The following is an 18,810-nucleotide window of genomic DNA, read 5'->3' on the forward strand; positions in this document are numbered from 1 at the left end:
GGTTCCTCGAAACAATCGAGGCGAGAAACCCCCAGCCCCAACTCCGCTGGAGCACGTCCCTCCACCACTCCACCAACTCCGGCCCGACCCCCGACCCTCGAGGCCAAAAACCCCAACCAGTCCCCATCCACCACACCGCGGCCCCCCGATTTCTTCTTCCTACGTGCGTGCCGTGCCCCCGGCCAGCCAAGGGCATTCCGCGCTGCACCACCGACCGGCGCCCCGCCGGCACGATGTCCTCCGGCTCCGGCGCCGACGCCTCCGACCGAAACGCCGCGCTCGACCGCCTCTCCGGCCCGCAGCTCGTGGCGTACCTCCGCACCACCATCCGCAGGGCCGACTACGACGCGGCCGCGCGGGTGCTCGACGCGCGCGACCGCAGGCTCGCCGAGGTTCAGGCCGCGCTCGCCGAGGCCCAGGCCGTGCTCGCGGAGGTCCAGCCGGGCCTCGCGGACGCGCGCGCGGAGCTCGAGGCCCTGCGGGAAAACTACCACGCGCTCCAGGCGGCGCACCGCGGGCCAATCAGGCTCCCCTCCCGTGGTGCGATCGCGGCCCCGGCGCCGCGGGGCGACGGGCGCGACGAGGTCATCGATCTCTGCGACAGCGGCGGCGACGACGACGATGACTGGGAGGAGGGGGAATTCCGCCCGGATGCCGCGGGGGTTTCTTGCAAGGCGAAGGGGCCCGCGCCCGAGGGCCGGGAGGGGCGCCGCGCTGGGGTTTCTTGCAAGAGGAACGCGCCCGTGGGCTCGCCCGACGACGACGATGATAGAATCCCGCTGAGCCAGCTTATGAAGAAGCGGCGGGGACCTCAACCCGTGCCTAATGGCGAACCCAAGAAGGGGCATGGAGATGTGCAGGCGAATTCCGTCGGACCTTCTTTGGGGGATCATCCGCCGGAAAGGCCTCCCGTAAACAGGGGAGCCCCCAAGGCAAGTGCGGGGCAGAGAGGCGGTGCCTCTCAGCAGCTAAAGGTGGCAGCTGTCGAGCAGGGGAAAGGGAGGATTTGCCAATCGAGGGAGGCCGGAGGACTCTCCAGGGCAATGCCGACTCTCCCGCCCACCGATTCCGCTGTTGGGAACAACTCCCAGAAGAAATCCTCCAAGGCCGATGGTGCTGAAGACGGAGCAAGAATTGGTGGCAAACAAGGTTCTGCTGCTGGTCCGCCCTTTCAGGTGAGAGAATCAGCGAGAGCCGGTGCTGAAACGCCCAAGGAGAACACTGGTTCTGCGCTGGATGCAACTGTCAGCTTGGTTCTCAATACTATCAGAGAGCAGGGGAAAACAAATGGTGGAATGCACAAGATGAAGGCGCCACTGGAAACTAATGGATTTGGGGAGAAAGCTTGTATGGTTGCGAGAGATATTAGAGAGCAACAGAAAACACAAGGCCAAGTGCTCAAGACAGATGTGTTGCAAGGAACTAATGGCATCGGGCAGCAAAATGTTAAGCTCGGTACAGTTCAGAATAGGGAGGTTAGTGATGGAGCCAGACTCAGGACCTCAGATAAGCAGGTGTCATCCTCCTTGAAGCCAAACAACCAGCTCACGCTGCATTCAGAGCAAATGCCATCGGAGAGGCCCACCTCCTTGCAGCCGAATAACCAGCTCACGCTGCATTCAGAGAAAATGCCAGTAAAGAGTTCATTGCCTTCAGAAGTTACAAGGAACTGGGAATCTGCTTCAGAAGTGTATACCTCATGTCTAGTAAATAATGAGATCTGTATGCAAGCTGCCTGTGCTCTTCTCCGACAAAAGAAGTTATCAATTCAAGAAGGAAAAGATGGATATACTGTAGTCAACAAATCCGATGTACACAGGTATGTTGAAATTGAGTTCCCTCGAGGTTAAAAGGCATGTGCTTTAGAATAATTACCATATTTGTGTCCACACTTATATTGTTTTTTGCATGACAGCAGCGGGCATAGGCTTTAACTTTGTACTATAGCTTGTCTCAGAATTGTATTTTATTCAGCAACAAGCTGCTTTAACATGCATATAAGTTTAACTCATATGGAATTTTGAAGGCAAGATCAAGCACAAATCACATAATTTGCAAGTCGTGGACCTTGTGAGCTTTCTAGTTGCTTAATTTGTATTTCACTTTGAGCAATGGCCATTCTTATTTGAATTCAGTAAGAATTTAATTCCAACATGGGTATGGTGGTACCAGTGAGCAATGGCCTTGTATTTGGTTATACCAGTAAGTGATGTCTCCAGTTCAGTTCAAGTTTCCAAACTGTGTTCTGATGCCAAAAAGAAATCCTAAACTTTGAAATGTGTATCCCCTTGAATGAGCTTATGAGCGTAGTATTTAGTTTCTAGTTTAATATTTAATGGCTATGAGTAGATATCCTGTAATTTAGTCAAGCAATGGCATGGGTTGCCGTTATGCATGAATCTTAAACTCAGCAAAGCATCATTAGACCATTAGTTAAATTACGATTCTGGTGTTTCCCCAGTATAAAACCTTTTCCTTGAGATCCATTGCTCAATCCCTTGTATAAAAGACCATTGCAGTGCTATTTCTAGCAATATTTTTTACAACATTCTGATATCTATGCATTACGTTATCTAGTAAAATTGTGATTCAGCTTGGCAACGCTTTGCCAAAGTTAATATATTTATTCATGCTGACTTAGTTATTAAACGACATTTATAGTAATATTATGTGTCTAACAATGCCACAGTACTTTGTTCGCCATAGTGGTTTCTGAAGTTATAATCGTTTGATGCTGCTACTTTAGGGCGGCTTCGTTGGCGGAATTTCTTTTGGATGGCAACCTTCAGGGGCCGCTGAAAAGAACCGCTGAGGAACTAGCAAAGCGTGATTCTGGGGGCGTTGACTTACTTGCCAGAGTAGCAATGGGATTCTCCGAGCAGTTGTTCAGTATTTACAGGAACAAAGAGGACCCATACTTCCGCTGAAAGTGACAAAACAGTACATGGTAAGGTTAGAATATCCTTAGTTCCCTACCATAATCATCTAGAAGGGGTTACAATGTTTTGTTGTGATGTACTATACAGCTCATGCTGAAACTAGTCATCATAACGATTAGAATGACTAGCAGTTGCAGGGTTGCAGTAACTCTCTTTCTTTAATTGCATTGCACTTAAAAGATCATACTGTTTGAGCTCATTGATGTCCTTCGTTTAGTTTCCATGTTAAGATGTTGATGATGAGGTGATAAAGAGTATGAGCTGGAAATCTGTAGGACAGAGAAAATGATTTTGCTGTATCCTGTGGTCTGTGGATCGGCAGATCGACTGTTCTGCTGGTTGCATTCTTGGTTCTGGCAATTAATTCGGATTCGGATCAACGTTGGTGTTAATTCTCTGTGAGTTCGTTTGGTTGGTTATACCGGGGGGGGGGGGGGGGGGGGGGGGAATTGATTGCTGGCCGTGCGAACCGGATGTGGCTCTGTATCTGTTCTGACAGCTGCCTGAGTTCAGTCTGTCAGTCTGAAATACCTCTCCGTTCTATGAAGGGGCCGAGTGAAGGTGAAACATGTCTATGGTTCATGCGCCATACATGGCGCATCAACATTGTGAACTGACACCAACAAATACAGAGAGATTTGTATTTGTACGGTTCTTGAGCTCATCGTCTCACCTTTTTGGTACTGCGATCGTCGCTCTGTGTGCTGCGCGCAAATGCTCTCCATGTTGTAGCCTCGTAGGCTTGTATCTGCTTACACTGCACAACTTCAGGCATAGTACACTGGACGCGGGTGCAGATTCCAAAGTTTCCAACCGCCGGATGCTAAACATAGGCGACGGGCGAGGCTTCGTCAGTCATCGTCATCCCAGGTAAAAGAAACCGATCGACAGGTAAAGATACCGAACGTGACCTGAATCCGAGCGCGCGAGGAACGAGGCCTTCCGTCCCCTCTCGATCGGGTCTCGGCTCGGCCTGCATGCCTGTTCGCGTTCGACCATCCGGATATAGGGCTGTATAAATCGGGGCGCCCCCTCCTGCACCGCCGAGTCGTCGAAACGCCGATCGCCGCCGCGCTCTCTCCTTCTCGTCCTGATCCCCCCAGATCGAGCGAGAGGGAGGGGCACCCGGAGCAGCCCGTCGTTTTGATCGGTGTCTCCGCCACCCCGTTCCCGCGAGGAGAACAAACAGGAACAGCCCCCCCAAAGATGGCGCCGATCTCGAGAGCCTCCGTAGTCCTTGTGATGGCCGTCGTCGCCGTGCTCGCCGCCGCGGCCAACGCCCAGGCCCCCGCCTCAGCACCCGCCAGTGACGGTCAGTCATCTCCACCCCTTCTCTTCACCGTTGTTTTTCTAGTCTCGCTGCTGCATGCTTCTCTTTCTTGGGGAGGGTTTTGGGAGGAGTACCCGATGCAGGTGGGAGGAGTGCACTATGCAGCTACGTTGTTTGCGTCGAATTGAAGAAGAGCCTGTCAGCCTGATGACAGGGATTTCTTTTTCTTCTTCTGATGATGATGATGGTGATGATGATGATTGGTATCTCTTGTTCATGGTTTTTGGCAGGAACAAGTGTAGACCAGGGGATCGCCTACGTGCTGATGCTGGTGGCGCTTGTCCTCACCTACCTCATCCACCCCTTGGACGCCTCCTCCGCCTACAAGCTCTTTTAAAATCAATCATTTACTTTCGAATTTGGCGCTGATTAAGGTGTAATTAATGGTGTTCGATTAATTGATCCAGTTTGCTCCAGAATCAGGAAAGGAAAGCTATGCGTGCAATCCTTGGTACCTCTACGCTTTTTACGAACTTTCAGTAATTCGATCCGGTCACCTCCGGCGTAGCCTCAAGAAGTAATGCAACACATACCAAAGGTTCTATAAGAATTCTGACGCTGACAACAATCAATCTCGTCCAATGTATCCATGTGAAATCTTTTAACTGGCGACTGTAAATCGACATCGGGATGTAGGGTGATAATTTTTGTAGGTTTTTTTAGGTGTATTAGTATTACTCGCGACATAAATAGCATACGTAGGACTAGTGATATCATTTGCTTAAGGGCCTGTTTGGATACCACCTCATAAACTTTAGGAGTTCACTTTTAGGTCATTTTTATGAGTTGTGCATCCAAACTGGTGTCATAAAAGTGTATTCATAAACTTTAGGGGTACTGTTTTCATTAGGAGGAGAAACCATCATAAAACTTCCATTTCTCTCATAAAAGTGGTCCCAACCCAACCTTTACCCCTCCTACCCCTCCCCTTCTCTCTCCACCTTTACCCCTATCCCCTCCCCCGCGCACTGCCCATCTGCTTCTCCTCCTCCTCCCGCACAACACATTTGCGCCGCCTCCTTCTCCCTCCGCCGCCTCCTCCTTCCTCCGCCGCCGCCTCCTCCTTCCTCCGCCGCCGCCTCTTCCTCCCACCGCTGCTGCCTCCTCCTCCCTCCGCCGTCCCTGTACTTTTTCCGCCGCCGCCATCCCCTTCCGGGGCCGGATCTACGGTGCCGCCTCCTCCTCCCTCCGCCGCCTCCTCCTTCCTCCGCCGCCGCCTCTTCCTCCCTCCGCCGCTGCCTCCTCCTCTCTCCGCCGTCCCCGTGCTTCTTCCGCCGCCGCCGTCCCCTTCCGGGGCCGGATCTACGCTGCCGCCGTCTCCTCCCTTGCCCGCCGCCTCCTACACTCGCCGCCTCTTCCACCTTTTCCCGCCGCCATCTCAGCCGGCCGTCGCCTCCTCCGGTCGCCGTCGCCTCCTTCCGTCGCCGCCTCCTTCCCATTTGGCGGCGCGTCTTCCCCATTTGGCCGCCGCGTCTCCATTGAGCCCGCCTCCTCCAGATTTCACCGCCGCCTCCTTCCCTCGGCGCGTCGTCCCCATTTGCCCGACGCCTCCTCCCCAGTTCCCCACCTCGTCCTCCCCATTTCCTAATGGCGGGCAACGGCGACGACGGATTGGAGGAATTGTTCCCCCAGCCCGATCCACAAATTCCCCCCTGCCAAATCGATTTTTTCTCTCAGTCCGAGTCTTCCAGTGCCCCCCGTCACGGCTTGGAGAACTTGGACCTCAACTCCCAGGCTGAGGAGTACGCTGATCTGAGCATATACTCAGAGTACCTTAGGGGAGATGAGGTTCCCCGGGGCCGCGTTAGCCGTACTCTTGGCTTACCCCTGCCTCGACGTGGTGCTGGGGGCAGCAAAGGGGCCGGCGGGAGCAGAGCGGCCGGCGGCAGCAGAGCGGCCGGCGGCAGCAGAGGTGCCGGCGACACATTAGGACCTGGCGGAAGCCAGGCGGCCGGCTGCAGTCAAGGTGCAGGCGGCAGCAGGATGCCGAGCGGCAGCAGGGGGCCTGGTAGCAGAGGTGGAGTAGGCCGTGCAAGATCTTTGTTTCGCGGTGGTGGTTCTGGAAGTGCAAGTCGTGGAAGAGGCCGTCGAGGTGGTGGTCGTGGTGGACGAAATTCAGTCCCTGCAGAAGATGCTTTTGATGCATATGAACAAAATGTTGTTGATGATGCATCTGTCGAAGTTCTGTTCCCTGCCTCAAAGGTAAATTCTGTGAATTTATTGTATGAAGCCCCTTGCCATTTAGAATTAGTTGTTCTGAAATTAGGAATGAAATTAGCTGTGGAACTTGATAGTATGAATTAGGTGTGCAAGTTGTTCTGAAATTTTCATGAATGGATTGAATTGTGACTAGATGCATGACAGAAGTTCATGAATTAGTGGCTAGATGAATGAGTGGCTAGATGAATTAGTGCCTTCATGAATCTGTGACTTATTCACATTGTGACATGCTGAAAGTGTTAGATATTCCTGAAAATGTTGCTTCATGTATTACGTCTAAATAAATTCATGTACTTTGTGTGTTCCTGAAAATGTTGGTTGTTGAATTCACTGTTCTTTATCCAATAGATTAAAAATGACAAAGCACAGTGGACAGAAAGGAACACTGGAATATTCTGTGATTTGTCAGTTGAGCAAATTAGAGAAGGAAACTGTCCCAAAGGCAACATGACCACTAGAGGGTTGAAGATAATTCAGGACAAGTACTACATGGCTACTGGTTTGAGGCATGATTTTGGGCAGTTTAGGAACAGAAGAGATCAGTTGAAAAGGTTGTATACCTTTTGGAGAGCCCTACAGAGCCAGTCAGGTCTAGGTAGACATGATGATGGGACAGTGCATGCTCCAAATTGGTGGTGGGAACAAAACACAGAGGTGAGACATAATTTTTGAACTAACCCTTTAATTTCCAGGAAATGTAGTGCTCCTGACTTAGAATGAACTGTCACTTGCAGAAACGACCTGAGTTGAGGAAGTTGCAACATGGTGCTCCAGAGTACTTAGATCAGTTGGAAGAAATGTTCCATGAAACTGCAGTAGATGGAACCACAGCATACATTCCAGAAGTGGAGGAGGAGGAGGAGGAAGAAGAAGAAGATGGTGCAGATGATGACGGTGGAGACCCTTCAGTTGGTGGAGAGGATTGTGATGCTCAACCTGCCTCTTGCTATGACAGCCCTGTCAGCTCAAACACCAAGAAGAGGTCCAGTGCAAGCACAAAATCAACTGGTACTAGCCCTCCAAAAAAAAGTAGAAGCCCAATGATCACTGCTGTGACAAACTACTTCAACAAGCAAGCAGAAAAGGATGATGTGACCCATAGTATTTTCAGGACTGTTAGTGCTTCAATTGCCAAATTCACTGAAGATAAGAGGCAGAAGATGAACACCAATCCAGTGGCAGATGAAGTTAAGAGATGCCAACAATTAGCAGTAGAGTGTGGTGCAAGAAAGGATAGTGCAGAGATGTTTGCTTGTTGGGACATATGCAAGGACAAATTCAACAGAGAATACTGGATCAACCTTGATGATGCAGAGGCTAGGATGGCTTTCTTGAAAAGATGGTGCAAGAAAATGAACTTAGATTAGAATGTAGTAGTAGAAATTTGTGGTTGTTACAACCTTGAACTGTTGGTTTCACTACTAATGTTATTTCGGCTGCTTGAACTTGAATAAGTTCCTGTTTGAAGATGTGATCATGTGACATGTTTAAATTTGTGGTTGTTGAGAGGTGTGGTTATTTCTATGTGTGGCTGTTTGATAATGTGGCTGTTTCAATATGTGGCTGTTTGAATATGTGGCTGTTTGAATATGTGACATGTTTGAATATGTGACATGTTTAGTTTCTGACCAAGTATGTTTTAAATTTCTGAACATGGCTCGGCTACAGTAATAATGTGGCTATTTGACTAATGTATGGCTGTTTTGTTAATGGTGACTTAGGATGATGGTGAAGGAGATTCTGACGATGAATTCATTAGTATGGCATGCAAGTTCATGGAGCTGGAAATCATGCGTCGAAAGAGGAATCGAGAGATCATGGAGTCCTCAATTATGCTTGGTATGTACTATGACACTTACTACCACAAAGGGTCACCTAGAGTACCTACTGTACCGGGCATAAAATGGGTGCAAGAGACACTATCAAATCCAACCTCATGCTACAACATGTTTAGGATGTCTTGCACTTTATTTCACCAACTTCATGACCTGTTGGTTGAGTCTTATGGTTTGAGGGGAACTAGAAGAATGTCAACGATGGAGGCTTTAGCTATGTTCTTATGGATAAATGGTGCACCCCAGTCACTAAGACAAGTTGCGGATCGGTTTGTAAGGTCATTGGAAACAATAAGCCGCACATTTGATTTGGTTTTGTCATGTGTTATTAGGCTAGCTGTAGATATAATTAGGCCAAAAGACCCCGGGTTTACAACAATTCACCAGAGGTTGAGGAACCCTAGGTATGCCCCATATTTCAACAATTGCATAGGAGCTATAGATGGGACTCATGTACCGGTTGTGGTGCCAAGTAATAAGGTGGTGCAGCATACGGGCAGACATGGATACCCTACACAGAACGTGCTGGCCATTTGTGATTTCGACATGAGATTCACATTTGTTGTTAGTGGATGGCCTGGATCAGTTCATGATATGAGAGTATTCACTGATGCCGTAAATAAATATGGTGACAAGTTTCCACACCCTCCTCCAGGTAAATTTTCTCATTAATATTTTAAAAATAAATTGTATACCCAAAATTGCTTACCAAATTCTATTTTGTATTTATAGGGAAGTTTTATCTAGTGGACTCTGGATATCCGAACCGCCCGGGGTATCTTGCACCATACAAAGGTACGAAGTACCACCTTCCTGAGTTCCGGAGTGGCCCAAATCCAAGAGGTATGAAGGAGACTTTTAACTACGCGCATTCATCACTTAGAAATGTTATTGAGAGGTCATTCGGAGTTTTGAAGATGAAATGGAGGATTTTATTGGGAATACCAAGTTTTCCAATGGAAAAGCAAAGCAAAATAATAGTAGCATGTATGGCACTTCACAATTTCATTAGGGAGAATGATCTTGCGGATAGGGCCTTTGGTATGTGTGATCGTGATGAAAATTTTGTTCCTTTCACCGAAGAATCAAGCATTGGTGGTCATGAGGGAAATACCGAAGAGGCAGACGGAGATCAAAATATGAACGAATTTCGTGATAGTATAGCTAATGGTTTGTTCAATAGATTGTAGAGGTTTTGTATTTTTGAGTTGTAATGACAATGATGATGGACTGTGCTTACTATTTTTGACATTGCACTACGTTATTTTTAACAAAGGCGGCAGCAAAGGAGCAGCAAAGGAACGGCAAAACAAAAAAATTGGCGAAAAAAAAAGACCGGCAATACCAATCTGCGCCAGCGGCAGAGGCCAAAAGAAGTGCTGCTCGCGCCAAAACCAGCCGCGCCTGCTGCTCGCGCCAAAACCAGAGGCAGAAAGGGCCGGCAGTTGCTCCTTTAATTAGGGGTACAACGGTCATTTTCCCTCTAACATCCTAAAAATTATGAGTTCATCCAAACACCCAACTCCTAATTTTTAGGACTAGCAATTATGGGCTCATAAACTTTATGAGTCTCCTAAAGTTTATGAGGTGGTAGCCAAACAGGCCCTAAGTGGGGGATTTTCTTCAAAGGTTCGACCCCGATCTATTTCGTGTTCCAAAGCTGCAGGATTTTTAGCTAATAAGCTGAAAACGGACAAATATACCTGTCAAGCGAACTGATTACACTGAAGTTATCCTTTGGGACTGAACGAGAACAATCCCACTAAACCCGGACGTGCCAGACTCCATAACATGAAATCTTACTCGACACGGCGAGTACACGACGGCATCGGCATATAGCGCACAATTCTAAAATTCAGCATCGTCTGATATGGAGCAACTCATATGGAGGATGTGGGCGTTGCCAAAGTGCAAATTCTTTTCATGGTTAGCCTTCCGAAACAGGCTATGGACAACAGATCGACTAATTACAAGAGGATGGCCGAATCAAAGAGTATGCATGCTTTGTCATACGCATGATGAAACATTGCTACACCTGCTAGCAAATTGCCGCTACATAGTTCGACTTTGGGATAAAATTTTCGATTGGACGGCCACCCACGTACCACCCAGACCAATCCCCAGACCAGATTGGTCTGCAGTTTCATCCGTCACCGAATGGTGGACATAACTAGGGGCTATGCCTGGTGCGCCTCTTAAGGGTTTAAGATCCCTTATCATTCTTGTGTCATGGGAACTTTGGAAGCAGCGCAATGAAAGAGTTTTTCAGTAGAAGTTTAAAAGTTTGAACCAACTCTTTCACAAAATTAAGGAGGAAGCACGATGTTGGATTTTAGCAGGCGCACGAGGACTTGGGCAATATCTGGCACATAGAGGAGTGATTGTTTTGTAAAAGTAAATTCACTTTAATTTCTGTACGATCTTCGCCTTTTTTGGTTTTTTTGACCTAGGCCTGTAACTCTCTTCTCTATTAATTAATACAAACCCGGCAATCTCTGCCGGGTCCACAGTTTCAAAAAAAATTACAATATAGTTACAGCTAGGAGGTCTTACGAATTAGAAATGAGGTTTATTCCTCTTAAATCGACTGACCGGTTGTTTATCTATTAATCAGCCAAATTTTTAACAAACACTTTAGGTTAGCATTATAGCATTTGGGAACTGAGGACTTACCTGTGGTAGTGGTTGTAGAGCGTACCACGATGTTCATTGGCTAGCGGTTTTGCGGGAGGCGAGTGGGACTGCGATGGTGAGAGCCCATCGGTGGGCTAAGGAGGTAGTGAGGGAGCTCGAGCCACCGAAGTCGAACAAGATTACAAGAAACACTTGCGAGGTGGCTCAGGCGGGGAAAAGGAGCCGGCCTAGGGAGCGAGGAGGCGTCAAGGTGAGGCTATTGGCACCATAAATAGCTCGTTGAGGTGAAGAGAGGAGATGTGGCGGTGGCGCGGGAGAGATGTAGGAGAAAAAAAAAGAAGAATTATGTTATAAATGAGGCATTCATTTAGATCGTTGGATTTAAAAATGACTTATGTAAAAATTAGTATATTATCCAGGAGACATGCCTATTAAGAAATATAAAAGAATTACACTAGATATTTGCTTAGGAAATCTGTCGAATTTTACCTCAGAATGGCGATGACATTCATGCTGAGGTCCATCCCCTCCGTGCCCGGCGGCATCACCTCCATTAACTCCAACGAGCTTTAGGATTAGGGGCTCGGATTTGGAGGATTTGTGGCGTGCAACCATAGAGGAGATGCCCAAAGAACCTGGCAGCCCAACAATCATGGAAGTCACAAGGGCGGGATGACAATACATCGGTGGACCACAGTTAGAACTTCGAAGAAGTTAGCTAGGGCGGCAAATCTGGTGGCACCCCCATCACCGGAAGGTGGCGTTGGAAAGCAGGAACACCAAAGTCAGGGGAAGAGGAAGGAAAGAAAGGGACAGGGTAGGCGACGGTAGGGTTAGGAATGTCTGCGGCCGGTGGATGGGGAAGACGGTCCGTGCCGGCACCAGGGGCGGCGCCAACAAGGTGGGGACGCGGCGCATTTGCATGTGTATAGATAGATCCAGTGGTGTTAGGGGGCGGCGCGGAAGGAGCTAATAAGAGGATAGGTTTGAGGAGGCTTATATGTGAGCCATTTGCAATCTGAGCAATTTGTTGAGATCCGACGTTTGAAAATTCGACATATTTACTAATTTAGTGACATAACTTTGTTGATGAATGAATAGATAGATCCATTTGGAAAAAAAAACATAGCAAGGAGTCATGAACCATGAGGGTAAAAAATTGCTTATACAACGATTGGTTGTTTTAGCACCACAAATACACAGTAATGTATGAGTCCTTGACATACATAAGTTACAATTTAAGTACTACAGAATACTCTTGATTTTTGTCAACTCATTTTTTGCAAAGCCAACTGTATGCATACACACTCAAACTCCATGGAACTCTCTCTCAACCTAATAGAAGCTGGCAACATATAAGAGTTGCTCTTATTCTTGTTCCTTAATTCCCACGCTGTTCAAACCGGCAACAATTATTACGTGCGTACTGTTATAGTTTGGTATAATGTGTGCTCTGGAGGCACCGATCAGGCATGCATGGAGCTCTGCCACTCTGTGCTAGAAACAGGCATCTTGTCGTCCCTGCTCACGTCCGCAGCGCCCATGCCCGGGCCGGCGGGAGCGCCGGATCCAGTGCCGACGTTGCCGTCCTCCCCGGAGATCTCCTCGAGCGACCGGCCCATGGTCTCCGGGACGAGGAAGGTGAAGGCGAAGCCGAGCATGTTGGTGATGGAGAGGATGATGAGCGCCATCTTGATGTATTTCACGTCGTCCGTGAGCGTGAGTCTCTGCACCCCGTAGGCGGCGACGATGGCGCCGGCCTTGCCCGACGCGGCGCTGATGGCGTGGCAGGTGGAGCGCACGCGCGTCGGGAACAGCTCGGCGGGGAGCACGAAGGTGGTGCTGTTAGGACCGAAGTTGGCGAAGAAAAAGGTGAGCGCGTACAAGAACGCGAAGAGCGTGGTGCGCTTGTTCCTGAGGCTCTCGTACATGATGCCCATGGCGAGCATGAACGCAGACATCATGAAGAAACCGATGAGCTGGATCAGGTACCTGCAGTGGTTGGATCCATCATATCGATGTGTATGTGTAGACTCATTTTGTTTCAAATAAAATCCGAAGCAAGTAGTTGCTAGTAGCTATGAATCAAGCACGTACCTGCCCATTTTGTCGATGAGAGCGACGGTGACCCAGTAGCCGGGGAAGGTGCCGAGGAGCGCGACGAGGAACATGGCCTTTGAAATCTGGAACACCTCGGTCAGGGCGTTTATCTCCTTGGCGGGGCTCGTGAGGTGGATCGCCGGGAAGATGTCCTTCTGGGTGAGGTTCTGGCTGTAGAAGGCGATGTCGAGGAGGAACCACGTGGTGGCCGTGCCGAGGAGGTGCATGCCGTGGCGGCGGGCGAACTCCACCGACAGCAGCGGGTAGTCGTTGGCCGCCTTGTACCTGGCGAGCTTCTCCTGCTCGGCCTGGATCTCGACGTCCATCACCTTCTCCATGTCGCTGGCCGCCTGCTTGGCGTTGCCCTCGATGAGCGCGGTGTACCTCGCCGTTTCGGGCATCTTCATCCGCCAGTAGAACGTGACCACCGCCGGCACCGCGCCGATCATCAGCACGATGCGCCACATGTAGTCCGCCGCCGGCCACTGGTTCGACGCCCTGGGGTCTTTGGGGTTCTGTTGGATTGCTTCTTCAAACGATGGCGCGGGGTGGTAGTGCAGGAGAAGGCCCGAGACGATCATGGACACGAGCCCCGCGAAGATGATCCCGACGCCCTGCATGGCGAACACGGCGGCGATGAAGGCGCCGCGCGTCTTCTTGTTGGAGTACTCGGACATGATGGTCGCCGACAGCGGGTAGTCGCCGCCGATGCCAAAGCCGAGCCAGAAGCGGAAGAAGCAGAGCGTGCCGATGACGGCGGAGGGGGAGCTGCCGAAGGAGAGGCCCGAGGCGATGGCGCAGGCGGCCATGAGCACGAGCGTGATGCCGTAGACGCGCTTCCGGCCGAGCTTGTCGCCAAAGTAGCCGAAGACGAGCTGGCCCACGAGCGTGCCGACGAGGGCGACGCCGACGACCATGTTGTTGACGCTCATGGGCAGCGTGCCGGGCTTGCTCTTGGAGGCGTCGGAGTCGTTGAGGTTATCGAACGGGTAGTAGAGGCGACCCAGCAGCTTGGAGACGGTGGAGATGCAGAAGAGGTCGTAGGCGTCGGTGAAGAAGCCCATGCCGGCAATGACGATGGCCTTCATGTGGTACATCTGGGTGCGCGCCGAGTCCAGCGCGTCCAGCACCGCCAGGTTCGGCCCGGCCGCCGGCGCGTCCGCCATCTCGATCGCCGCCGCACACAAGTCAGGCGCCGACGACGGCAGGGGTGTTTGCGCGTGGGTGCGAGTAGTGCGGCTCGATCGATCCGTGTTCTTGGTGCTTTGGCTGCTTGCTGGTTCGGGCTCAAATAGCCGGCGACGTGCCCGGTAGGAACCGGGGAGGCCATCACAAGGTCGATGAACGAGAGGGGGGCGTCTGCAACGAGGCGAACCCCGTCGTCATCCGCGTCCCCTGTCTCGTGCTGGTTGGCAGCATATTCCGCTCGAGCACTATGCTCGATCTACGCCCCGAGAGCGAGATCGATGAGGCTGTGAACTTGTGATGGATCGGGCAGTGGTTATGGACGGATACTATACGGACCTGCGGTCTTGTGTCTCGTGCGATCAACCGGGAGACCGCAGCTGGGGATCGTTCGTCGCTAGCCGGACGCGCGTAGTCAACTAAGAAGCAATCGTGTCGTTTCGACCGGGATATTCGACAGCGAGTCTGCCGCCTGCCGATTGGCGATGGGCACCATATGGTTTCCTCACAGTTACAGGCCAACTGTCCAAATCATAAATCATGCAGGATGCTACGGTAACAGAATATCCAAGTTACATTGTCTTTTACCTCAACTTGCTCGTGATTCTGAAGCATGTATCTGTGCAGATATTATTTGGCCAGTTAACCAAGGTAGGCATAGGCATTTGTTTAGATAACTAATTAACAGGCCTGACTACGTTAATGTGGTTGCTAAATGATTAGTTTGCTGAGTATGTTGGTTTTTTTAGTAAATAACTTGGTTTGATTGGTCCAATGTTAACCGTGCCGCTAATGAAGATATGATTAGTGCGTAAGCTAAGTTATTTGGCACAGGATGGTTTGGGTATTGGACCGGCCAATAAACCTTTTGTTTTGCTGTTAGTCTGATTGCATTGGTAGTGTTAGTTGAATTAACAGGTGATTAATCGGCGTCGTGTAGTCAGCTAGTTGATTTGACCGATTAACATATTGAGACATTTTATATTTCTTATTTTGTCATGCAAGATGCAGGACGAACCGACATTTTCTTGTTTCGTCACGCAGGACGCATGATCTTGTCTTTAGCACTTGTCTGGGTCCACCTAAAGCAAGACATCATGAGAGAATAAGGGGACGTTTTTTTCCCGTGTCTTATTTTTAGCACGTGTCACATCGAATGTTTAGATACTAATTAGGAGTAGTAAACGTAGACTATTTACAAAACCAATTACATAAGTGGAATCTAAACGGACGAATCTATTAAGCCTAATTAAGCCTAATTAATCCATCATTAGCAAATATTTACTGTAGCAACACATTGTCAAATCATGGACTAATTAGGCTTAATAGATTCGTCTCGCCGTTTAGATTCGTCTTATGTAATGGGTTTTGTAAATAGTCTACGTTTAATACTCCTAATTAGTATCTAAACATTCGATGCGACGGGTGCTAAAAATAAGTCAGTGGAAGAAAACGGTGCCTAAGTTTGAAAGTTTACTCGCGGTTTCTAAATTTTAGGTTGTTTTAATTTTATTCTGTCTTACTTTAATTAAGTTTATATAAAATATATTAACATCTACGATATTAAATAAATGCACTATCAATATATGTTACATAGTGTATCTAATAAAACTAGTTCGAGGTTACAGATATTTATATATTTTTCTATAAATTTAGTAAAATCTACAGAAGTTTTATTTAGGATAAATCTAAAATCATAATTCCTTTACTTTGTATGTCATCCTTTCAATAAAAATATATATTGTATATAACTTGTACATGTAGTTTTGTTTACCAGAACAGCTGTATAATGGAAAGGAATTTCTTGCATAGGGAGCGACTCAACATGGCCAACTATTCAGGCCCAGTGAAAGAACACTGGCGAAAAACACGGCTCCCTATGCATCACTGGGCCTGAAGAATTGTTGCTATGTTTGGGCTGAACCCGGGCTGTGGAATCTCTCGGCCTGCCTATTAACTACAAGGCCCGTTCAAAACAAATGGCATTGGACTATGCCTCGAATCCTCTATGCGTTCATTCTTCTTCTTTCTAGGGCCCTTAGTGGGCGATCGCTCGCCGCGGGGCAGTTGCGACGAACGAGCGTTGCCAGTAGCTAGCAACGCGCGTGCATACGTAATAGATAGCAACGAGTATTTTTATTCCCTCCACAGCTGTTGCTACTCGCGGGTTCCCATTTCCCAGGTCAGGCTTCAAAACATGTGAATTTTCTCTTCTCCGACCAGCTGCCTGGCCAGGCTTCAAACGTTCGTGGCAGCGATTGTCTCTTCGGTTCTCAGTTCCCGTGCTCCTTCTGATCCGCATCTAATTTCTTTTTCGGGACAGTGGGTCAGTGGGTGTGAGAATGAATAAACAAGCGGAGGATTGTTTGACATACATATACATGTGGACATATACATGTGGACATTAAAGTAACCTTAATTTTTTTTACAAAGATAACAATCTGTTTCCTTGAAAAAAAAGAAAATTTTTAACTCTACACGAAGAAAATGCCCGATATGTTTAACTCTTTTATATTGCAAATTGAAGCGTAAAAATTATAAAAAAGACAAGGGAGCAGGGGGTAAACAAGTTATGGGCTGCCATGTTAACAACACAAAAACAAACTGCTTGACCACCCTCTGCACCAAACATTGGCATGATCTTCATCTACGAGCTGTATCCTCAATGACAGAAACCAACGGTGATACTCTGAGAAAATCAAAAGGAGAAAAAAAAGTGTAACTCTTGTGCAAAAGTTCTATAGTTGGACAAGAAAATATACAAAGAAAACTTGCATGCGTGTTTAGTATTCTCTTTTTATCTACAAGAGTATCATCCTTTTCATTGCATGGATAGGTCAACAGATAGCCGGACAAGCAGGTGTTTTGCGTCTTCCTTTGAAAAAGAATTTCTATTTAAGGACCTGTTTGGATACCCTGTGTTAAAATTTAACAAGTGTTAAAGTTTTAACACTCTCAGGGCCTATTTGGTTCCTCTTGCTAAACTTTAGTTGCTAAAAGTTGCTAAACTTTAGCAAAAGTTGTTTGAATACTCTTGCTAAAAGACATTTAATGAGCTGTAAAAAGACCTATCTACCCTTATTAAAGATGCGCAGGAGGGGGAGACAAGCAATAAATGAGGGGTACAAGTTGTCCGGCCCACCTTTTAGCAAGTTTTAGTAACCAAAAACTTGCTAAAGTGCTAAACTTTAGCAACTCAACTTTAACAAGTTTTAGCAAGGGTGTTTGGCAGTTTAGCAGCTAAAAGTTGCTAAACTTTAGCAACTAAAGTTTAGCAAGGTGGAACCAAACACCCCCTCAAATAGAGTGCTAAAGTTTAACATATTGCGGTGTTTGGATGATGTGTTAAACTTTAACACCTTTGGTGGGAAATGACTCCATTGCTCCCTCATTTATGGCCGGTGGAGAGAGAGGGAGGAGAGAGAAGGGGTAACCTGGGAAAAAGTGAAGAGAGGGACCACTTTTAACACCTTTAGCAAGTTTTAACACCCCCTCCATGTGTTTATGAAAAATGAGGTGTTAAACTTTAACACCCCACTTTTAACACAAGTGTTTGGATAGGAAAGTGTTAAAAAGTGTTAAAAGTGGGGTGTTAAACTTTAACACCCCCTTCCCAAACAGGACCTAAAACTGCTCCACGTATATCATTTAACCTTGTCGTAAACACAGAAAAATAATAAAAAAGGAAGCAAATGCACTATGAATGTTGGAACTTTCTACTAGCCTATTTCAAACATCGCATACCTAAATATAAACTTTGTTATTGTAAATTTTACACTCTAAATTCAAATGCTGAATACTTGCACACTTCAAACATTATCTGTCGATATTTCATACTGCCGACTAGTGATCGTAAGCCGCCCTCTCCTCACTTCCGATGGCTAGCACACAAGAGACAAGGGGTTATACTGGTTCGAAAAGATTCTTACATCTAGTTTCGGCAGAAGTCGTGTTTCTTGGATCAAGTGCACTGGACTTATAATGGGATGCTTGTAAGCAAGCGTTCGTGCGATGCGTGGGGGTGTGTGTGAATGCGAGAGAGGAGGAAGAAAGGCTCGGTTCCCTTTATATAGACCAGGGATCGAGAAAAAATGTTTGGAGAAAGGGGTGGGTTCCCCAACCTCAGAGGTCGGGGTGCGTAGCATGGCCGGGTCGGTCTTGCACTAGGGGGCTTCCTTATCCTGTCCTCTTAGCCGGTCGTGAGCTCCGCACGTCTTGTACGGTGGCTCCTGTGCGGTGTGGGCCACTTACGCACGACCTGGCTTGCTTCGTAGCGTGCCCCTATCTCGTCCGCCAACCCCGTGGCAATGAACAGGACGGGAGCTGCTGCTGACGTCCGTACTGAACATGAGTGTCTGAGCATTTGGTCAGCGGCCCGGATGGGGCGTGCCGCTCATCCCAGCTTTCTCCGACCTCTTTAGTGCGCTCACAGCCTCTCCACGCCGTAACGCCTGTCGTTGGGTCCCGCCTCGCCTGCGGGCCCGTACCGGGTCTAGCGTTGTGGCATGGCTTTGATCTTGACGGGTCACCCTGGTGGCGAGGGCGATGATAACGTCGGGGTGCGTGG

At 48.4% G+C, this 18,810-nt stretch overlaps 3 protein-coding genes across 3 annotated transcripts; 2 read left to right on the top strand and 1 right to left on the bottom strand.

Annotated features, from left to right (window-relative positions):
- Positions 1-233: 233 nt before the first annotated feature.
- LOC117856426 (uncharacterized) lies at positions 234-3,126 on the top strand. The gene is made up of 2 exons (XM_034738797.2): positions 234-1,819; positions 2,747-3,126. Exons 1-2 carry the CDS (start codon positions 234-236, stop codon positions 2,925-2,927), a joined length of 1,767 nt encoding a protein of 588 aa, XP_034594688.1. The 3' UTR covers positions 2,928-3,126.
- A 542-nt stretch (positions 3,127-3,668) lies between these two features.
- On the top strand, positions 3,669-4,688 carry LOC140222724 (arabinogalactan protein 16-like). The gene is made up of 2 exons (XM_072293631.1): positions 3,669-4,251; positions 4,500-4,688. Exons 1-2 carry the CDS (start codon positions 4,146-4,148, stop codon positions 4,604-4,606), a joined length of 213 nt encoding a protein of 70 aa, XP_072149732.1. The 5' UTR covers positions 3,669-4,145; the 3' UTR covers positions 4,607-4,688.
- Positions 4,689-12,110: 7,422 nt separating this feature from the next.
- On the bottom strand, positions 12,111-14,682 carry LOC117858355 (inorganic phosphate transporter 1-11). The gene is made up of 2 exons (XM_034741412.1): positions 13,056-14,682; positions 12,111-12,950 (listed from the first exon to the last, which is right to left on the bottom strand). The coding sequence occupies exons 1-2, from the start codon at positions 14,222-14,224 to the stop codon at positions 12,425-12,427; spliced, it is 1,695 nt and encodes a 564-aa protein (XP_034597303.1). The 5' UTR covers positions 14,225-14,682; the 3' UTR covers positions 12,111-12,424.
- Positions 14,683-18,810: the final 4,128 nt, after the last annotated feature.

Source organism: Setaria viridis, chromosome 5 (genome assembly GCF_005286985.2).
Source record: "Setaria viridis chromosome 5, Setaria_viridis_v4.0, whole genome shotgun sequence".
In the NCBI taxonomy this organism is placed as follows: domain Eukaryota; kingdom Viridiplantae; phylum Streptophyta; class Magnoliopsida; order Poales; family Poaceae; genus Setaria; species Setaria viridis.